At 36.1% G+C, this 19,212-nt stretch overlaps 2 protein-coding genes and 1 long non-coding RNA gene across 4 annotated transcripts; all 3 read right to left on the minus strand.

Annotated features, from left to right (window-relative positions):
• Positions 1-328: 328 nt before the first annotated feature.
• PPL1 (PsbP-like protein 1) lies at positions 329-8,695 on the minus strand. Of its 2 annotated transcripts, XM_077360039.1 has the most exons (9): positions 8,512-8,695; positions 8,315-8,408; positions 6,868-6,948; positions 6,624-6,706; positions 6,115-6,237; positions 5,891-5,962; positions 2,912-3,008; positions 2,790-2,822; positions 329-735 (listed from the first exon to the last, which is right to left on the minus strand). In XM_077360039.1, exons 1-9 carry the CDS (start codon positions 8,578-8,580, stop codon positions 632-634), a joined length of 756 nt encoding a protein of 251 aa, XP_077216154.1. In that variant the 5' UTR covers positions 8,581-8,695; the 3' UTR covers positions 329-631. The 2 variants fall into 2 exon arrangements, with proteins under 2 accessions (XP_077216154.1, XP_077216155.1); XM_077360040.1 differs by lacking the exon at positions 2,790-2,822.
• Positions 811-2,781, minus strand: LOC143850784 (uncharacterized). The gene is made up of 2 exons (XR_013236050.1): positions 1,365-2,781; positions 811-1,091 (listed from the first exon to the last, which is right to left on the minus strand). It is a non-coding gene; the product is annotated as an uncharacterized LOC143850784 (long non-coding RNA).
• Positions 8,696-11,246: 2,551 nt separating the features above from the next.
• On the minus strand, positions 11,247-19,212 carry PNSL1 (PsbP-like protein 2). Its single transcript, XM_077360946.1, has 8 exons — positions 19,030-19,212; positions 18,833-18,926; positions 16,442-16,525; positions 15,889-15,962; positions 15,585-15,707; positions 15,360-15,431; positions 14,140-14,236; positions 11,247-11,480 (listed from the first exon to the last, which is right to left on the minus strand). The coding sequence occupies exons 1-8, from the start codon at positions 19,096-19,098 to the stop codon at positions 11,377-11,379; spliced, it is 717 nt and encodes a 238-aa protein (XP_077217061.1). The 5' UTR covers positions 19,099-19,212; the 3' UTR covers positions 11,247-11,376.

A 19,212-nucleotide genomic window follows, 5' to 3' on the forward strand; every position in this document is an offset into this window, starting at 1 on the left:
AAATAACCATGGCTAGAGTACCTCCTCTACTAAATAACCATTGGTTAAGCACCTCGCTTAGAAAGGATCGTTAACCCAGTAATTGGGATAACCGTTTACCTTTAGGCCCTGTTTGGATTGCAGGAATTTTCATGGAAAGACTGGGAAAAACCTTATCAAATTTTTTTTACTTTTCCATTATTTGATTACAAAAGAAAATGGTGACTTAGAATCATAGCTGTTCAAGTTTTATTTCATGGTAGCTTGAGTTTATAATGATCTCTCTCTAAACAATCCATAAAGTCATAAACTATATCATTTCCCTCTAAATTATACGGATATGAAAATATTTTGCTAGGAAAAACTTTTACATAAGAAATATTTTTCCTGCAACTTATGCAGGGCTTAGTTTCTTGTTTATTTTTCCATAACAATTCATTTCACTCTAAATAAGCCATACTATTCTTCCTTGTTGCTTTTTCCCTGATAGCAGGAAAATGGGTTGAAATATCAAAATTCATTTAGGTAGCCTCAATTGCTTATCTACACATTGAAAGTTCTTTAACAATGGGTGATGATGCAAATCACCCACCAGACAGACACAAAAGAATATGAAAGGGTTCTGATTTGATCAAACGAAAGGAGAAAAACCTCAGACATTGAAGATTTTGAAGGAATCAATGACAGTGTGCAGTTTGTCTTTCATCTTCTCCCACCTCCTCTCATTAGCTCCTGTTGTCACTGTGTAGAATTTACCTGGCATAAATGCCAGAATCACAATGAGAGAACAATTAATGGGAAAAATGATAGAAAGAACGCTAATTCATGGAAGGACCTCTAAATTTTGAATTTATTAAGCCATGACTGTGTCCAAATAGTGAGAATCATAAAAGATGGCGAATCAATAGCTATATTACATAGGCGCTGACTTTGCAGGATATGGAAGGACATTTAAACCATCTTAAGAATAGACAATTAGGGAAAAAGTAGGAACAATGATCTGGAACAGGAAAGTTTGATTACAAAAGATAGAATCTTCAGACTTTGTTCTTCTAAAGGTGGGGGCATTAGACAAATTCAAAATTGTTGTGACAACCCCTCACAATAGCAATCTGCAATTTCAATGGCAAAGCAAATCAAAACAAGAAAACACACGCAATCACAAGAAGACACAAAGGCTTATGTGGTTCGGCATAAAGCCTACATCCATGGCAGAGGCGACAAGAAAATCCACGAAAGAGAAAATCAGTATCTCTCACCAAACCCACCAAGAAACCCTCGTACACATATTTTCCCCTGTTTTTGAGCTCTCAACCCTCTTCTAAGACAAGAATACGAAATAAGCCCTAAAACCCTTTATATAAAATGGGTTAAAACAAGCTTACATGAATCGGGCCGGGCCAAACAGGCTGCTTTCGGGTCGCACACAATATTTCAGGCCCAAACAGGCCGCTTCCCGCACACAATTTTTCAGTCTCAACTGGGTTAAATTCAAGACACCCAACTCAACAAAAATCTTATCCCAGTGATATATTGATGAGTTCAAAACTAACAGTAACAAATGGATAACCAAATCCTATGAATTTCAAGAAGAAAAGTCAATACTGAGAAACTGACTCAACTAGAACAGAGGGCTAGTCAAATATCCAATTGACAATCCTTGATTCCTTCTTAGAGTAGTGATGATTAACTGTTACATTCATGGTTCAGTCTGGATTCCAGTCTTTATGGCTTCAGTTTCCTTAAAAAAGAAGTCGTTGAGTTGCATATAAGAGACCCCAACCCAAACAATGAAAATAATTGATTTTATTACTTTGGTTGGTGGTTTGTTAAAAAGAGTCTGCCATTTTGATTGGTGGATTGATGGGTCCCACGTGACATGATATGGGAACCTGTCTGTCATAAGTCCCTCGACGCATCAACTGGGAGCCCTATAGTTCCTCAAATTGTTTTCTCGTAGAGGACTGAAGTGTTGCTCCTGTTAATGCTTGCATAATTTATTCCCCGAAAATGGGTTTTCCAGAGTTTGGTTAACTCATTCTCTACGGACTCGTCTTTTTCTAAATTAAAAAACCTTCCCTGTTTTCTAAGAAAATTTCAGCCCTACTAGACCCTTGATTCATTTTTTTTCATATTTTTCTGTAAATCCAAACAGAAACATAGGTAAAGAGGGACACAAACACTGTTCCGACCAAGATGACTCAACCTCCATCACCATCCCATGAATGCCTTTACATTCACTCATATCTTGTTGAATCCCTGAAAATTAGGAATCTCAATAATAACCAACTGTGACGTTGCTCTTGTTAGGTTTGAGTTATCTCTTTTATTTTTACATTGGTTGTTAGGAGACCTAGGGTTTTAGGTTGTATGGTTTGTGCTGAGCTGTTATTGAGTCCTATTGTTTTAGGATTCTATATTATATATGTGGAATGGTTGAAATGAGAAGGCAAGCAGAAACTTAATTCGACGTGTTTTTGGCACAGGAGGTTTGGCTCACCTTAACGAGCCTTTAACATATCTTTTTTTTTTTCTTTCTACGTTCCATCTTGCAGGTACCTATCATATCTCTAAATATTGATATGCCGTCTTAAAGGATACGTGTTTTGAATGCACTTCTTGCAATCATGACACAGCAAATAACAGAATGGAATCATATAAACTGCAGTGAAACTACAGCAATGAGAAGAAAACTTTATAGCAAAAATTAACCATTTTCAATGTTTTTCACAAAATGTTGATTTGAAATATTAGTTACAACTCACAACAAATTCAGGTAAAACTCATGACAAAAATGCAAAAGATGTTACCTCCAAACAAATGTTCGAGACGAAGCTTTTTTACTGGGAGAATAAAAAAAGTTATGCATTGTTTATCTATGGATTTTCCTGTTTAAATTTGAGAACAAGAGACATAGAAATTAGTTTCATACCGTTCCCAATACATATCGTACCGAGGGCATGGCGAGTGTAGTTTGGAGCCTGGGCTATAAACTCAAAAGTGTAATAAGCTTTGCCATCAACATCATGCTGTACCACAATGATATATCTAATTAGTAAGTTGGAAATAATCATTTTCTCTTTATCTTTTTAGATCAGAATCACAGGTGAAATATATGAATCAGCATAATAAATATAAAAACAGGGAGAATAGCATGTACTACTCTATAAACAGGGTTTTATCCATTTTTAAATTATTTTTTTCATCCAAAGAAAACATTAGAAGCATAAATAACCATGAGAAATAGGGACCCAGCCAACATAACACGCGTATGTATACATAACTGGCAATTTTCTTATATTCACTAAAACACAAATTTACACATTTAAAGTATTAATCATGTGGTAGATAATAAAGAAAAAAAACAACATAGAATTTGTAGAGAAGTGATACTTGACGTATCAAAAGGAAATATGAACTACAGCCAAAGGAGTTACAGAATACACAGGTACCCTGTGAGCCATTCAATGGATAAAAAATCCAGAAAGAACCTTCTAAGCCCACCTTTCACTTTGTACACCTAATCATTACTGATAAATGGGTGCATTTTTCCATGAGTACTTTACTTCAATAAATAAGAACACTGCAAACGCAAGATGTTCTAAGTGCAGGAAATGCTGAGCAAAAGGCAAGATATTTGGAGGAAGCTTATGGACGGCCCAATGCACGAGGCTCCCGCCATTGCAGGGTCTGGGGAGGACTAGTGGAGGAAGCTTATGTAGTTACTAAAATGTCGATATACGTAGTAAAAGTCTTAACATCAATTTTTATTATATTTGGATCAGTCTGTGCAAAGCAATGCCTCCTGTATGTCTGTACACTGTCAGGGGATTTGACTTCTCCCAGGTTGTACTATGCTTACAACATGTTGCCAATCACTCCTACAAGACCGACATGGGATATATATCATATATATGTCCTAACCTGCCATACGTACAAAATTCTAGTGCACCGATTTTTTGAGTTGGCAATAAAAGATAATGAGCGGCACTGAATTAGCTAGTGGTACGTTGGAGAAATTCATGCAAAACGGCACCAAGATCGAGAATGTTAAGTTGCACATGTTATTGTAAACTTTCCATGATTGTTTTAACTGTCCCTCAAATAGTAGGAACTAAGAACACTTTACAATGTGGTGGAAAATGTCAAATCATGAGCAACAAGTGAGCTAGACAACATTATCCATGATTCAGAGAGCGGGGAAAATTTCTTGAGTGTAGAATTATCCATATGGAAAATTTAGAGAAAGTAAAAGGCAAATTTGCCTTTGACTAGGATAAATGAGGTTTATGTTACCTTGATACGAATATGGTAAGAGATCATTTAAGTGGACCCACTAAAACCCAAAATCTTAGGATAAAACCAAGTTTTGGGTATGCTTTTATCACATAGGATAAATATCCTTAAAATCTAGGATTAAATAGGTACATTTCCAATAGTTAATTAACAAAAAAATTCTATTACAACATAAAAATCTAATATATCAAAATTATAATATAAAATGGAGAAGAAAAAAAAGAAGCCAATGAGGAACATTGAATTACTCTAAACAGGAATGACTAATAGTACTATAACATTACCATAAAAAGTGAAGGTCTCACGGCATTATGATAATGTTATGGCCACACAAGAATAACAGTCCTTGGTGTCAACAAAAAAAAAAAAGAATAGCTGCATAGGTGGGATAGATGCCTTAAGGAGGTCTTAATTTGACTCTCAAGGTTATTGGTGAAGTTCCACTAATACTAAAAGGTGGGGATATGTTACATGAATTGATATTATGAGCCTTGAGATTTAACTTTGTAGTTGCTTGTAGGACTTTTATGGGCGTTGGGGCAACACATAGCCTTTTCCCAATCTCTATATACATTCCTTTTAGTCTATTGCATATATCATGACTACGTATGTTGGATATGGGAATTATATTTCTATAGGATCTCGTAATTTTTTATTTTTTTTTTGAATGATAGGATCTCATAATTGTTGAAAATCAATATAGAGGTGGAATGTTGTCATTTCAGATTGCATACCTGTGTTCCAGAATGTAAGGAAGGAAACATCAGTGAGTGGAAATTTAACAAAGTAGCCATCATACCGGGTAGCAAAGATGCTTATTGAGTATGTTCACAATTATTTGGGGGGATGTCCCAAGGGTTCAAGTAGACTCAGAGGCGCAATCAATAGCCCCTGATTTTGATTCCATAGGGCTTATAGCAAGCTTGTTTTAAGTGAAAGAAACAACTTCAAAAATTTTGGCAGAAATTCGACTATGAAAAGACACAAATGTGAGGTAAAATGCCACAATGTTTAGAATCAGGATCAACACACTTGAGGTCCACTTTTGAAGTAACTTCGCAAAACAATATCTGTAGTTTTCTGGCATTAGAATACTTACCCATTGTTTTAATATTATGTTTTCCCCATCCGTAGGTATGAACATATTAGTATAGATAAATATTTGATTACGAGTTTATTGTTTAGGGTTTCTTTGATTGGCTTGAACAAAGGAATACGAATATCAATCAATTTAACAAGAAAATCAACTTAAACATGATCTAACCTTGGAGTTTCTCAAAGAACAAAGAGTCGCATGGTTATAAAAACATGGCTCTTATAATATTTACCTCTACAGACCCCTGAAAGAAACTAAAACATTGAATTCCAAGAAATTTGAGAGAGACGTGATACAATGAACGCTAGAGAAACTCTAGCTAGGAACAATATATTTCAGGGTTTAAAGCAGAAGAAACCAATTTTAGAAAAAAGTAAAAAAAGGGCGGCCCAGTGCATGAGGCTCCCGCCATTGCAGGGTCTGGGGAGGGCTAGATGTACGCAGCCTTACCCCTGCATTACATAAAAATACTACTCACGAAATACCAAAGTACTTAAAAGGATATAATGAACTCCTAACCTCTGCTGCCTCAACTAATTTTGTTTTCTGTGTCGGAGGGGCCAAAACCTTTTTTATTAGAAGCTCCACAACCTGAGATCATTAAATAATATCACTATCAGGAGTCAATATGCAGAGAGACTGACTTCTAAAAAGGATGTACAATAAAAGGGAACAGCCCTTACATTTCATGCAAAGAACATCCTATCCTATACTAGATTACTAGTAAAGAGAAAACGGCAAACCTCCTGTGGAGATCCAAGGTCTCGAATATCTTGTTTACTGGTTTCAACCATGTTGACACTGACAGCTTCCAAAGGTTCAATCACATCTTTGAAGACCTTATCTTGTCCTTGGATAACAACTTCCTGGTGTGAGAAACTGGTTTTCATTAAGAGATTCTACTCATACAATTGGCTGTGCACTTTCACACAGGTTTGAAATTTCGGTTTCGGTTTCGGACATAGCCAAAACCGAAATTTCGGCCTAAATTTTGGATAAAAGTAAATTTCAGAAAAAATTTAAAAATTAAAATTTCCAGTAATTTCGGCCAAAATCGCAGAAATTTTTGTCGCCCGTGATTTCAGTGTCGGTCCCGACCAAAATTCGAAATTTCGGTATTTCGGCCAAAATTTAAAACCATGCTTTCACAGGTGCCAAAGAGTGTCTCATAATTTTATAAAAGCTAGAGAATTTTTATAAAATCTAGAGAATTTAATCAAAGTTATGAAAATAAAGCTGAAAAAATGCCTACCTGCCACCCAAATGGATATAGAAATGAATATCCGTCTTTCTTGTCCGTGACTGCTTGAAATCCTTTCTTAGTTTCTGCAGCAGCTGAGCCATATTAAGGGTGTTGTCTTAGAGGACATCCATCATTATTCAAGGAACCACGCACTGCACAGTCAGCAGGCGTGCTTTCAATGTAGTAAATAATATAGGGCACAACCCTACTCCCCACATAAATGCTCATTGGAGAGGAGAACAACAACACTCACATGATGTAGAAGTTGCACTCAACATAGAAATGCAAGTGGCAAGTGTCCCACCTGCAAGCGCTTGGCGCCTTCCAGTCACATCTGGAAAACAAAAGGATAAAAATAGATAAAACTCATCTGATCTAATCAAATGCCAGTTCACACTTCGATATTTGAATGAATGGAAGGACCTGCATTACATAGTTTGTCAATATTCACTGAGGTACAATAGTGCAGAAGGGATGTATCGCACATTAGATTTTATTTCATTGTAGAAAGCATGTGCATTGTAGGGCATAATGAGGAAACATGCAATCCACAAAAACAAAGTATGTCTTTAGAAGGGCACATTTATCGGAAGCTCCGAGTAGAAATTGATCACTGTTAGTGTATCTGTGGTTCAAAAAAGTTGATTCGGACAATTGAACTATTTCCATGAGGCAAGAGACTAAAAGGAAATCAATGGAACAACATCTTATACCTCAAAATCCAATGCCAATTTTTTTAAGAAACACTCATATGGTGTGCAGATAGCTCACTATGTTGGAGATATGGTGGACGGATGTAGTAAGCATGTATATCAAGCTCGTGACTGTTTCCCTTCATGAAATTAATCTCTTATTCATTGCTCTCTCTTTTGGCGTACAATAAAGGTACATGATTTGCTGCTTTATGTTTGACTTATCTTTCGGGTAGAGGCTGTATCAGATTTTGAAACTGAATCTAAAATTGTTTTCTTTATGACAATTATTCTCTACTCGTCACCTTGTAAAGCAAATTTTGTACTCAAATACATGCATGGAAACTGATCCTCCTATGTCTCAAAGTGAACCTAGTAATTCTGACAAGGCAACGAAACATAAGAGACAAGTTTACATTTGTGTGATCGAATTAAATTTCCAAGAAAAGAATTATCTATGTAAGCATTTATTTGGGGTTCATCATCATCCATAACTCAACTCAACTCAACTCAACTCAACAAAGCCTTTGTCCCAAACTAGTTGGGGTCGGCTAAATGAATCCTTTAGAAAAATTTCATGAAGAAGATGAAATTCACCAGAAGACCTTTGCTATCTTTGCTTTATTAGTTATCTGAACATAAAAATCTCTCCTTTTGATAAAATCTGATTGAATCTCTCTTTTTACTAAAATCTGATTGGCTAACATATATTCCATCTTATCCCACTTTGGCAATACTAATTGTTAAGAAATTGAGATTTTATTTTGATAAGAACAAACAACAAGAAGAGGGATTTTGTTTGTATCTTCATTCTAAACCTAAATTATGAAAGTGGTAACACTGTTAGGATCTGCCCATTGGATATTGACATTTAGTCAAGGTGTTCTACTCATCAAGGTGAGCACAAAAAACAAAAAATACCCTTATCTTTATCAGAAGTTATAAAGGCAAAATTAAACAAAGAATAAGAAAAAAAAGAGAGAGAATGGAAAAAGGAATCGGATCTACCTTGATGAGAAGACGTGGTTTGATCTGCCCTGATGACGAAATGAGTGATTTTTCTTCTAGAGCAAGGGAAGAAAATAGGGCTCTGTAATCCCATCTGTTGAGAAATAAAAAGAAGAACAAAAGAAACCCAATCTAAAAAAACAAAAGAGAAAGACAATATAAACGAAAGACGAGAGAGATTTCCATTGAAGTAAAACCTGAGAAGAAGAAGAAGCATTCAAGAACAATGTACTATGAATTGCAGGTGAGTTTTTCAGAGACTCCATTTTCTCAAATTATTGTGAAAGGATTATATTGGAACAAGAAGAAAAATGGAAATTGTTTGCTCAAACAGCTGCTCTATATTCTCTCTGCATGTCTTTTGTTCGTGTGGAGAGAAGACGCCTCTTATCTGTTTATCCGAGAAGTGGGGCGTTTTTTCAATGGTGATGGTAAATTCGCACCCAGTGTAAGATGATTCGCATCCCTTAAAAGGTGATTTGACGTAAAAAAGTGTAAACAGTCTGCCAAAAACTTAGGGGTGCAGCTTGGGTCGGGCTCAACCCGAACACGACGGGTTCAACCCGATTTTTGAGTTGGGTTAGGGCTGGGAAAAGCCAACCCGATTTAAATTTGAGCTTAGGATTATGTTTTTTTCTATTTGGCTCTAGATGAACCCGAACCCAACCTGACTTTGGCCCAAGATAAACCGGAACCCAACCCGACTCAACCTGACCCGATGTGGAAGTGGGTTGGGTTAGGGTTAATAGAATGCTATCTCAGGTTGGGTTAGGGTTGGCCTCAACCCGAACCAACCCGACCCGAGTTGCACCCCTAGCCGCAATTCACGTTATAAGTGGTGCGAATTATCCTATAGTGGGTTGCGAATTTATCATCTTCCTTTTTCAAATAGTAAAAGGAAATTACGAAAATAATGCTTATTCGTGAACTAATTGTCCTGAATTAAAAGTTATACTTAATACACTCCACTACCATTCTCAGCACATACTCAACTCAACTAAGCCTTTCTCCCAAGCTAGTTAGGGTCGGCAAAAAGGGCGGCCTAGTGCACGAGGCTCCCACCATTGTGGGGTCTGGGGTGGGCTAGATGTATGCAACCTTACTCCTTCTCAGCGCATGCAATGTGAAATAACGCGCCCACCCTATGCACGGGCTTGGGTGGACATTGCAGAACCCACCTCATCAAAGCATGACTAAAATGGTTGGCCCCACCCGATGCAGAGATGGTATGGGACCCACTCTATCAAAACGTGGTGTAAAATGGTGGGCCCATCCTATGCATGTTTTTGGTGGAGCTGGTAGGGTCCACTGATGGTGTACATTGGTGGTCCCATGTTATGCATAGGTTCAGTTAGGAATGGTCCGCCCTACACTATCAAAACATGAGGAGTAAAAATGGTGCGTCCCACGCATGTTATGCATGCATGTAAATGATGGGCCTCACCCTTATTTTCATAAAAAAGTGTAAAAAATCCACTGTAGAAAAAATTCTAGGCAAAATTTTGGAAATAAAACAAATGATAAAGAAAAGAAACCCACTTAGCAAAATGACTTGAAAAAATTCTCCTAGTTAATTATTGCTTGTGTGCTGATGTGTCACCCTTGTCTCCTTTCAATAAAATCCAAGCCAAAAACTACCCAAAAAAAAATAAAAATAAAAACTTGCACGGATTTCTCGGGAAGATGCTCTTTCTCTCTGCTCTATATTGGTAATGACACTCCCTACCACTACTCTATGAGGTTGACAACCAAACACTACTTACCAATATTCTATGAGGTCAGTTCCAAGCAGATCCAATGCTTGTCTCCTCCTTGTTGACTCCTTATATGATTACAAGGTATTTACCTGCAACTAGGGGTGGCAATGGTTCGGTTTCGGTTCTCTCTGACCCCCAAACTAAACCAAACTGAAATTTGAATTGGTTTGGTTTTACCAAACAGAAACCGAACCGAAACCGAATTTTCGGTTCGGTTCGATCCCCAAACCGAAATTTGAATCGGTTTGGTTTAAACAAATCAAAACCGAATTTTCGGTTCGGTTTCAGTTCGGCCAATTTTGCCACCCCTATCAAAATATGTTGTAAACCGAATTATCAAAATATGTTGTAAAGTGATGGGTTCCACCCATTCTCTGCATCAGGTGTAAAAAATCCACAATAAAAAAAACAGTAAAAAATTTAGTGGAAAAAAATTTCTATGGAAAGAAATATATATTATGTGGGATTTGCTATGGAATTTTGCGGAAAGGCATTTCGCGGCTGACTTCTGCATGAGGGGCAGCCACCACAGATAAACTAAATGAATAAGACAAAGTATGTTGAAAAGTGAGCCTACATTCTGTGTCTTCAACGGCGTCCTCTTCCCTTTCACCCATCATTCTCCCCATTGAAAATACCCTCCCTACGCACCCCACCACACCTTTTCCTTCTATTCAATTGATTGAGCTGCCTCCTAGGCCTTGTTTGGACAGGATTTTTTCTGGAAAAGTTTGGAATGGAAAATATTTCTAATATTTCTTATGAAATATTTATGAAATATTAGGGGGTATAAAAATTTCAAGAAGCTATTGAGAGTGTCATTATCAACATAGCCTTTAATGCTGATTTGGTATCTTTTCCTTGAATTTCATCCAATGAGAAGAAAGCCCATTTGGGTCCTCTCTAATTCTATTAATTGTACATTAATGAGTAAGACCCCTCGATTCCAATTGGTCATTAATGAGTGTTCTTAGACAGTTTCATACTCATTTGAATGATTATTTGATGCTAGGTGACTGAGTCCGAATCCGAGGATATTGGAGTTGTGCTTTAGAGTTAAGTAATATCGCCCTCAGCACCTCTTTAAGACTCATGACCTGTGTTATAATCTGATTAGTGTGATATCCTATGATTAGCCCACCTCATGATAAAATTGGGTCTTGCATGCTTCAGTGTTTCGGTCCAGGAGAAATTCAACAGCTAATTATACCGTATATACAATAGATACAGAAATGGTCTTGCCACAAGAAATTACAACTGATACAATCACCACCCATTGCAGTTCAATATTTTACATTGTTCACTTCAGATATCCAGTATCCTGAAAGAGTCAGCCACCACTTTCAGCTTGTTTCGGAGCCTGTTCCACCTTCTCTCATTTGCTCCAACAATCAGTGTGTAGTATCTCCCTTTTGGAAATGTTAGAAGAAGAAAAAAGATTAGTAACCAAATATGTTCAAATCATTAAGGTCATGTTTGGCAGCCATGAAATATTAGTTTATCCAGTGGTGTGGGAGAGGGGCAAGGAGGGTGGCAGAGGGCGAGAATTGAAAAGGTATGAGTGAGGAGAGGGTGAGAAGTTGCTGAAAACAGGGAAAAGAAAGACTAATATTCCATGAAAAAAATTCATTGTTGCCAAACATGGCCTATTGGCCCAAGTCTTAATGACTTTATATTAGGACCCAAGTATAAGGGCATGTTCTTTATCAAATTTGTCCTAAAAGCAAGTATTTTGTACAATGGGAGGACTGATTTGGGACTATTAGCTTGTGGAGGGCATTTTGGTTATTTAAAAACTAAAAGGAGAACCATCCATCTCCCTCCTCTAGTTCTTCACCATGGTGTGGTCTCCCATGCGTCAAACCATTGGATGTTAGCTTAAGTAGTGTTTTGGAAGTTGTAATTTTTGTCTTTTCAATGTAGCTTTTGAATTTCTTACGTTTAGAACTTTGGAGTTACTTCTTTTCTTTTTCAAGTTGGTGTAGTCTCCCATGAGTCAAACCTTTGGATGTTAGTTTAAGCAGTGTTTTGGAAGTTGTAATTTTTCTCTTTTCAATGTAGCTTTGAACTTCTTACGTCTAGAAGTTTGGAGCTATCTCTTTTCTTTTTGAAGATGACATCTATATAAGGATGTAAAGGGGGGCGTGTATTGCAACCTTGGCCATTTTGAAGAAGGGCTTTGCTAACAAGTGCCCTAAGGGCACTCGTTAAGTTGCATTGGAGATATAATTTTACACACATTTTGAGAATGTTTTGAGATTTTTACAAATGTTAAAGACTTTTTCATTTGAAACATGTGTAAATTACGTTTCCAATGCACCTTAACGAGTACCTTCAGGCACTCATTAGCAAAACCCAGAAAGAACTTGTAATCTTTAGATGCTTGGATTTAAGTGAAGGCTTGGTGGATTCCATTTCTTCTTCTACTATGGGTAAGAATAATTTGCTTTCCAGTTAATATTGTTGATCCCTTGATCCCCTTCTCCTAATTTTTTCGGGATTCCAACCCTTGGATCTCCTTGTTTTGGGTCAAGTCATGTCTACTCTTGGTTGTTAGTCTGATGAATTCTTTAGTGTAACTTGAATTGGGTTGTTTTCAGGTAATTATGCATAACTATACCATAAACTGGGTCTTAATTTCTAGGGACTGCACTTGAAAGCTTAAAAGTTCAGAAACACCAAGATTTTTGTTTCTTACTTTGATCAAGATAAACTACAGCAAAATCCAGAGTACTACTTCTCTAAACCACTTATGCAAGCAGATGAGTCCATCAGCTTAAGTAATGGCAGAGGATGACCTATTTATGTAATGATAACTCTTAAGCTTGAGAGGGACTTGATATGGCTCTTTCTACAATTGGCAATTAGTCCTTTCTAGTGCCTATATTTGTATTTGTTCTTTTTGTTCTATTGAATTTTTGCTTTTGTTTCTTTTTTATCTTGTTGGGAACATCATCCTTTCTTTCTCCTCTGGTTTTCGGTAGATATCTTCTCTGTCATGGAAAAAAATAACTCATCCATAAATTTATGATATTTAAATGGTGTGTACACTAAGTTCCTTTTCAAAAAAAGTGCACTAAGTTTAGACATCTTTTATTATCATGACTGATTACAGTGAGTATAAATGAATAACTTAAAGCCAACTATGAGGTGGCTCCTCTTTTGAAAAAGAGGGGCCACGAAGTCTGATTTGCAAAATCTCCTATATTCAGTGGAAATGGTAATATCAGTAATATGCCCACCTTCACATAGCATATTAGCATTTAGTCCACCCTTTTACCAACAAAAATAACCCCATCAGGTTATTTAGTTTTGAATCATTAAGGGCATTTTGGTCATTTGTCCAAATAGGGTTCTCCCATGTATGTTCTTACCACCCAAATGACCTCTTCAAAACTGGTTTGTCCTCCCCAATGTTGGTTCCCTGCTGGATGTTTTTCCAGGGTTGGTTTCTTAAGTCATCGTTCAATGCTCTGGGAAAAACCTTCATGTTTGATGCCGTGGGATTTGCTAAGTAGCTTATATGAGAGGCTTTGAAAGCTGCTAAGTCCCATGGCATCAAGTTCTCCATATTCAAGATCCTAGTGGAGATTGAAAATGGTTAATCAATTCAGATAGAGCACCTTTCATATCAACATCATAGTGCATCCATCATTTTGATATAAAAGATAGAATTTTATATCAACATGAAAGGCACTGTATCTGACATTGTATCCTCATCAACACTATCTTGTAGATTCCATGTAAACAAAATATGAATTCATAAGATATGATATGAGAGGAATTCTAAACTAAGAGGCACCCTTGCAAATATTAGCTGAAAGGGCACCCCCATAGGGTGCATGTCACCAAGTGCATTTAATACTTTTTTTACTTTAAAATTTTTCACAGATGTTATTAATGCAATTTGGGCATGTGCACCCAGTGGGGGCGCCCTTGAGTTTAGCATTCCTCCTGATATAAATATATAAAAAAAGGATTCATAAGAACTGAGCTTTATCATCATAACAACCAATTTTGCTGTGGTACTGTAAAAAAGCTGTAGTTTGACAGATTTGAATGACATACCATTGCCAATAGCTATGGTTGCAAAGGCAGAACGAGCAAAGCTCGAAGATGCAAGTTCATATTCGAAGGTCCAGTAGTTCTTTCCATCAATAGTCCTCTGCAAATTAGATAGACATAAAAAATCTCCCAATATGTTGAGTGTGACAAATGTCTAAAGAATCTAAAAGTGAAACTGGGAAGATCAAGATGAAAATTATGGAATTTGAGTAAATTATAGAAAGGAAAACAATAACATCAACAAACTACAATGCATAACTAATGCCTAATATTATGAGAATTTGCTATTACAGATTGCTGGGCGATACATTAACTATCCTCCAACATTAGCCACAATTAATCATGTTGTGAAGGCATTTGTGTGAAGTAGGATTTGTGGTTTTCATAATGGAAGCCATATTAAAAGTAGTACGGTGAATCCCTTTTCGTTGCTATTCATAAAAAAAAGGGTTTTGTTAACGAGTGCCCCTGGGGCACCCGTTAAGGTGCATTGAAAATGTAAATTTACAACAAATTTACATAGGGACAACAAATTTACATAGGGATTAAGAGTTTTACATGGCTTTTGAGTATTTTTTTCTCAAACAATGTGTAGATTTACATTTCCAGTGCAGGGGCACTCGTTAACAAAACCCTAAAAAAAATATCGTCAATCCCTTTAGTTGTTATGCTGATTAGAAAGTTGTAACGAAACATGTGAGAATTGCTGAAATTTTTTACAATAATAATTATCAATACTTTGACATGTGAAACTCAAGCTGATTCGTTCCTCACTTTAGTTGAATTCTTGTTCATATCAGTGAAATGCAGCAACTACAATTACTCATTTTGTAAGGAGTTTGACAATATCTTTCCAGTTGATGTAAGCACTGATTTCTGCCTCAGGACTTGTAGGGTGCACTTGAGGTTTATGGGGTGTCGTACATGATTGAGATATGCTAAGGAGATGCAAAAATAGGACGCAACGTTGGGATGGCCTAGTTTTTCTAGCAATGTGTCCTGGTTGCTTTTAATGAGAAACCAGGTGACATTTCCACAGTTGCTCAACTGTGACATGTGGCCACCAAACATAAGCTGGCTCCTTAAAGAGGCATTAGGCATGTAATAACGGCAGTCACATTATAATAGAAATAAGAATTACAAGAAGGCACCTTGCATGAAGATATAATTCACAAAATACACATACACAAGTAATGTTGAAAGAATGTCTAAGGAATAGCAACCTCCTGCATGTCAAATATAGTTGTTCTTTGAGATGGTGCAGCGTAAATATTGTTCACCAAATTGGAAATGACCTGTATAATAAATAGGACTTTGTAAGAGAATGAATCAAAACTCATAAGACTTACATGGTCTATTTGCCAAACAAGAATTGGTATTTCGTGCAGTTATCTTAAAATTGAAAAGTATAAGAAAGATATTTCAGTAAACAGGATTAATATGTTTACCTCCTCCATTGGACCCAAATCATGTATGTCTGCTTTATTGGTTGGTTTAAAGCTGACTCTAACATTTTGCAATTGTAGGATGCGGTCTTTAAATGCTGAGTCATGTCCCCTAAAGTCAAAGTCCTAAATAAAGGAATGAGAAAACAGAGATAGGTAAAGACTATAAATCATATATTAACCATATTGCAATATTCAAGCTCTGAAACTACTTCAAGTAGGAGAAAGTATCTATCATTCGGAACATTTAGAACTTTTGTTTGACTACTGAAACCTAACTAGTTTTAAAAGCCAGAATGCAACATACCCTCCAATCTGAGGGGTAATAATACGAGTATCCATCTGAAACGTCAACAAAAGCTCGGTAGCTCTCTGGAATTTCTGCAAAAATAACAAAATGTTCCTTTGACATGGCCACACATTAGAAGATAACAGGGATTATTCTGTCTACACGAAAATACAATGCCCATGCCACACAAATGCAAATATAATTGAATTTCCTTTGACATTTCCACACATTAGAGGATAACAGGGAGATGTATAAAAGAAAACGTAATGGCCATGAGTGTTTTTTTCCATTAAGTTTCAAGTTCTTTTTCCATTGTAGATTTTTCCTTTGACATGATGTAGCTCTTTTCCATGTTTCAAGAGATGCAAATAACGTTACTGACTCCGAAAAGAGCTGGCAATGATGTCTGGTGATTGGGCAAGCTCTGCCATTACTGTGATTAGTTTTCATTTTCTTTAATATATCGTTATCTTTATAAATAAAAGGACACCCAAATGTGAAACGCCCCACATAATGTACTAAAGGCCCTGAATAAGACAGTATATGCAAAGTTAGTTGGAAATTGTGGTACCTTCAGCAAAAGCAAATCTTGTGGAGAACAAACTCGTCATTAATGCTCCTAGTCCAGCCAGTACTGGCCTTCTCCTAACACAGCCTGAAATTCATCATGCAAAGAGTTATAAGAAGAGATAAACTAATTTTAAAATAAAATTTCAAAATACAAGATTAAACCATAGCATAAGCTTGACATTGTCATGTCACAGCTGTGTTGGGAGCTCAGGTTTCTGAAGCAACCACCAATTCCTTTTCCATGGTATCATATGAGTTTGTATATGTCAAGATATGGTGACCCTATATGACTTTTAGAAGATATGAACTAGAAATTACAATATAACAGTATATTAAAAAGATAGGGAAATGATATCTGCACCAAAGTGTTTTGATAAACATGCGCTCCACTTGTCTGTTGTGTAGTATTTAAAGGGATGTCAGAGGATATTACGGTTCTCAAAAAGCTCTTAAAGCCCTTTAAATACTACACGACAAACAAGTGGAGCACATGTTTATCAAAACACTTTGGCGCAGATATCATTTGCCAAAAGATATTGTTAGTGATACCATGACTTTTCTTCTCAAATTTCTAAGGAAGGTGGAAAATTTAGCGAACTAAGATGATTCTCTGAAAGTCATCTGTCTTCGTCACCTTTTTTTTTCCAGTTGCTTGCTTTCAATAACTCGAGGTATGACTTAGGCAGTTAGATGTATAAATTTCTATGCATTTCAAGCGTTTTCCTTAGGCAGCGTTAGATGTATACATTTCTATGTATCTCAAGTGTTTTCCTTAAGTACTAGTAATTTTCTCTTTCTCTGGGGAAATATTAAGGATTTAGGCAATTTAAGTATTTTTCAAGTATGCAAAAACCTTTGTTTCTAGTCAATGGAAGCACAACTTGAACCTGATCTCAAGTTAAAATAAAATAAATATCATCATCTGCAATTCAGTAAGTCACATTGATTTCGCCGTGATGGTGCTTCAATCACTACTGATATATTTATGCAGAGTTGACCACTTCAGATCTCTATTGTCTGGGTGAAGTAGATTGTTGGAATATTCTTAAACATCAAAATGTTATCGGTAAGTGAGGAAAAACATCTAAAAAATCTAGCCATTCTAAATAGGATATGAATGGTTAGAACATAGAATTACTACTTTCTAGAGTTTAGTTTACATATTAACAGCTAAGCAATAACTACAAACAGAAGAAATGAACATGGGGCATGTACTCAAATGCATAGATAACTTAATGAGGTCTACATAACTAGTATAAACTACCACATTGTACTTGGAAACAACTACTAATTTATGGGCTATACATCCTACAATTAAGAGTGGCAGAGAACACGACATATGCCAATGAGTTGGACCTGGTAAATTCAGGGGTTCGAGTTTTCAACAGTCATCACCGCTTATTAGAGAGCAGCAGATGAAATGCAAGAGCTTATGGAAGGTTGGGAAAGAGATTAGCCATCAGAGCTTATCAGTCCATACAGGATTCTCCAGTCAGTATCTGGGTACATATTTAATTTCATAGAAATGCAAAAAAAAAAAAAAAAAAAAAAAAAGAAGAACCTTTTTCTCATATATACAACAAAGGCTAATTCAATTCTTATCCGCTTGATAGATTACAGTCAAAACCCAAACAGTAATGCCCTTCACAAATGCTAATGGGCATGGAGCATTCCAACATTTTCCACATTAACACTAACCAAAAAGAGAAGCAATAAACCATTTAAAGTTAAAAAACAACAAAAGAACGCGAGTAGATTTCTCATAGAAACTCAGAGAAATGCATTTTCCATCTGAAACTACTTATTCCAATTTTCATTATTTCGATAAACTTACATCAATGCCATTCATTGTATCAGATAAAATGATTAAAAAAAAGAAGCAATTACAACTAGTTTTAAACATATAGCATCATGGATTGAACAAACCAGTGACCAAACACTGGCATTCAAAATCATTATAATAAGATACAACAAAGTGGAGTTGCAGAAAGAACCAATGCCTTCCAAAATTCATCAAAAGACCTTTCCTATCTTTGTTTTATTAGTTATCTGAAAATAAAAATCTCTCCTTTTGATAAAATCTGATTGAATCTCTCTTTTTACTTATCCCACTTTGGCAATGCTAATTGATAAGATATTGAGATTTTATTTTGATAAGAACAAACAACAAGAAGAGGTTTTTGTTTGTATCTTCATTCTAAACCTAAATTATGAAAGTGGTAACACTGTTAGGATCTGCCCATTGGATATTGACATTTAGCCAAGGTGTTCTACTCATCAAGGTGAGCACAAAAAACAAAAAATACCCTTATCTTTATCAGAAATTATATAGGCAAAATTAAACAAAGAATAAGAAAAAAAGAGAGAGAATGGAAAAAGGAATCGGATCTACCATGATGAGAAGACGTGGTTTGATCTGCCCTGATGACGAAATGAGTGATTTTTCTTCTAGAGCAAGGGAAGAAAATAGGGCTCTGTAATCCCATCTGTTGAGAAATAAAAAGAAGAACAAAAGAAACCCAATCTAAAAAAACAAAAGAGAAAGACAATATAAAGGAAAGACGAGAGAGATTTCCATTGAAGTAAAACCTGAGAAGAAGAAGAAGCATTCAAGAACAATGTACTATGAATTGCAGGTGAGTTTTTCAGAGACTCCATTTTCTCAAATTATTGTGAAAGGATTATATTGGAACAAGAAGAAAAATGGAAATTGACTGCTCAAACAGCTGCTCTATATTCTCTCTGCATGTCTTTTGTTAGTGTGGAGAGAAG

Source organism: Tasmannia lanceolata, unplaced genomic scaffold (assembly GCF_043159265.1).
Source record: "Tasmannia lanceolata isolate RefF3 unplaced genomic scaffold, GAP_Taslan_0.1 ptg000018l, whole genome shotgun sequence".
NCBI classification, from domain to species: Eukaryota; Viridiplantae; Streptophyta; class Magnoliopsida; order Canellales; family Winteraceae; genus Tasmannia; species Tasmannia lanceolata.

What these genes read in the sequence shown, in the direction of transcription:
- PPL1 (XM_077360039.1), bottom strand. Translation starts at nt 8,580, where the DNA reads ATGGAGTCTCTGAAAAACTCACCTGCAATTCATAGTACATTGTTCTTG. An exon ending in AACCACGTCTTCTCATCAAG is followed by an intron (nt 6,949 to 8,314) that starts GTAGATCCGATT and finishes TTTGTTTTCCAG; the next exon opens with ATGTGACTGGAAGGCGCCAA. An exon ending in TCTCGAACATTTGTTTGGAG is followed by an intron (nt 736 to 2,789) that starts GTAACATCTTTT and finishes CATTTATGCCAG; the next exon opens with GTAAATTCTACACAGTGACA.
- PNSL1 (XM_077360946.1), bottom strand. Translation starts at nt 19,098, where the DNA reads ATGGAGTCTCTGAAAAACTCACCTGCAATTCATAGTACATTGTTCTTG. An exon ending in ATGCTTCTTCTTCTTCTCAG is followed by an intron (nt 18,927 to 19,029) that starts GTTTTACTTCAA and finishes ATTTCTCAACAG; the next exon opens with ATGGGATTACAGAGCCCTAT. An exon ending in CTATATTTGACATGCAGGAG is followed by an intron (nt 14,237 to 15,359) that starts GTTGCTATTCCT and finishes TCTAATTTGCAG; the next exon opens with AGGACTATTGATGGAAAGAA.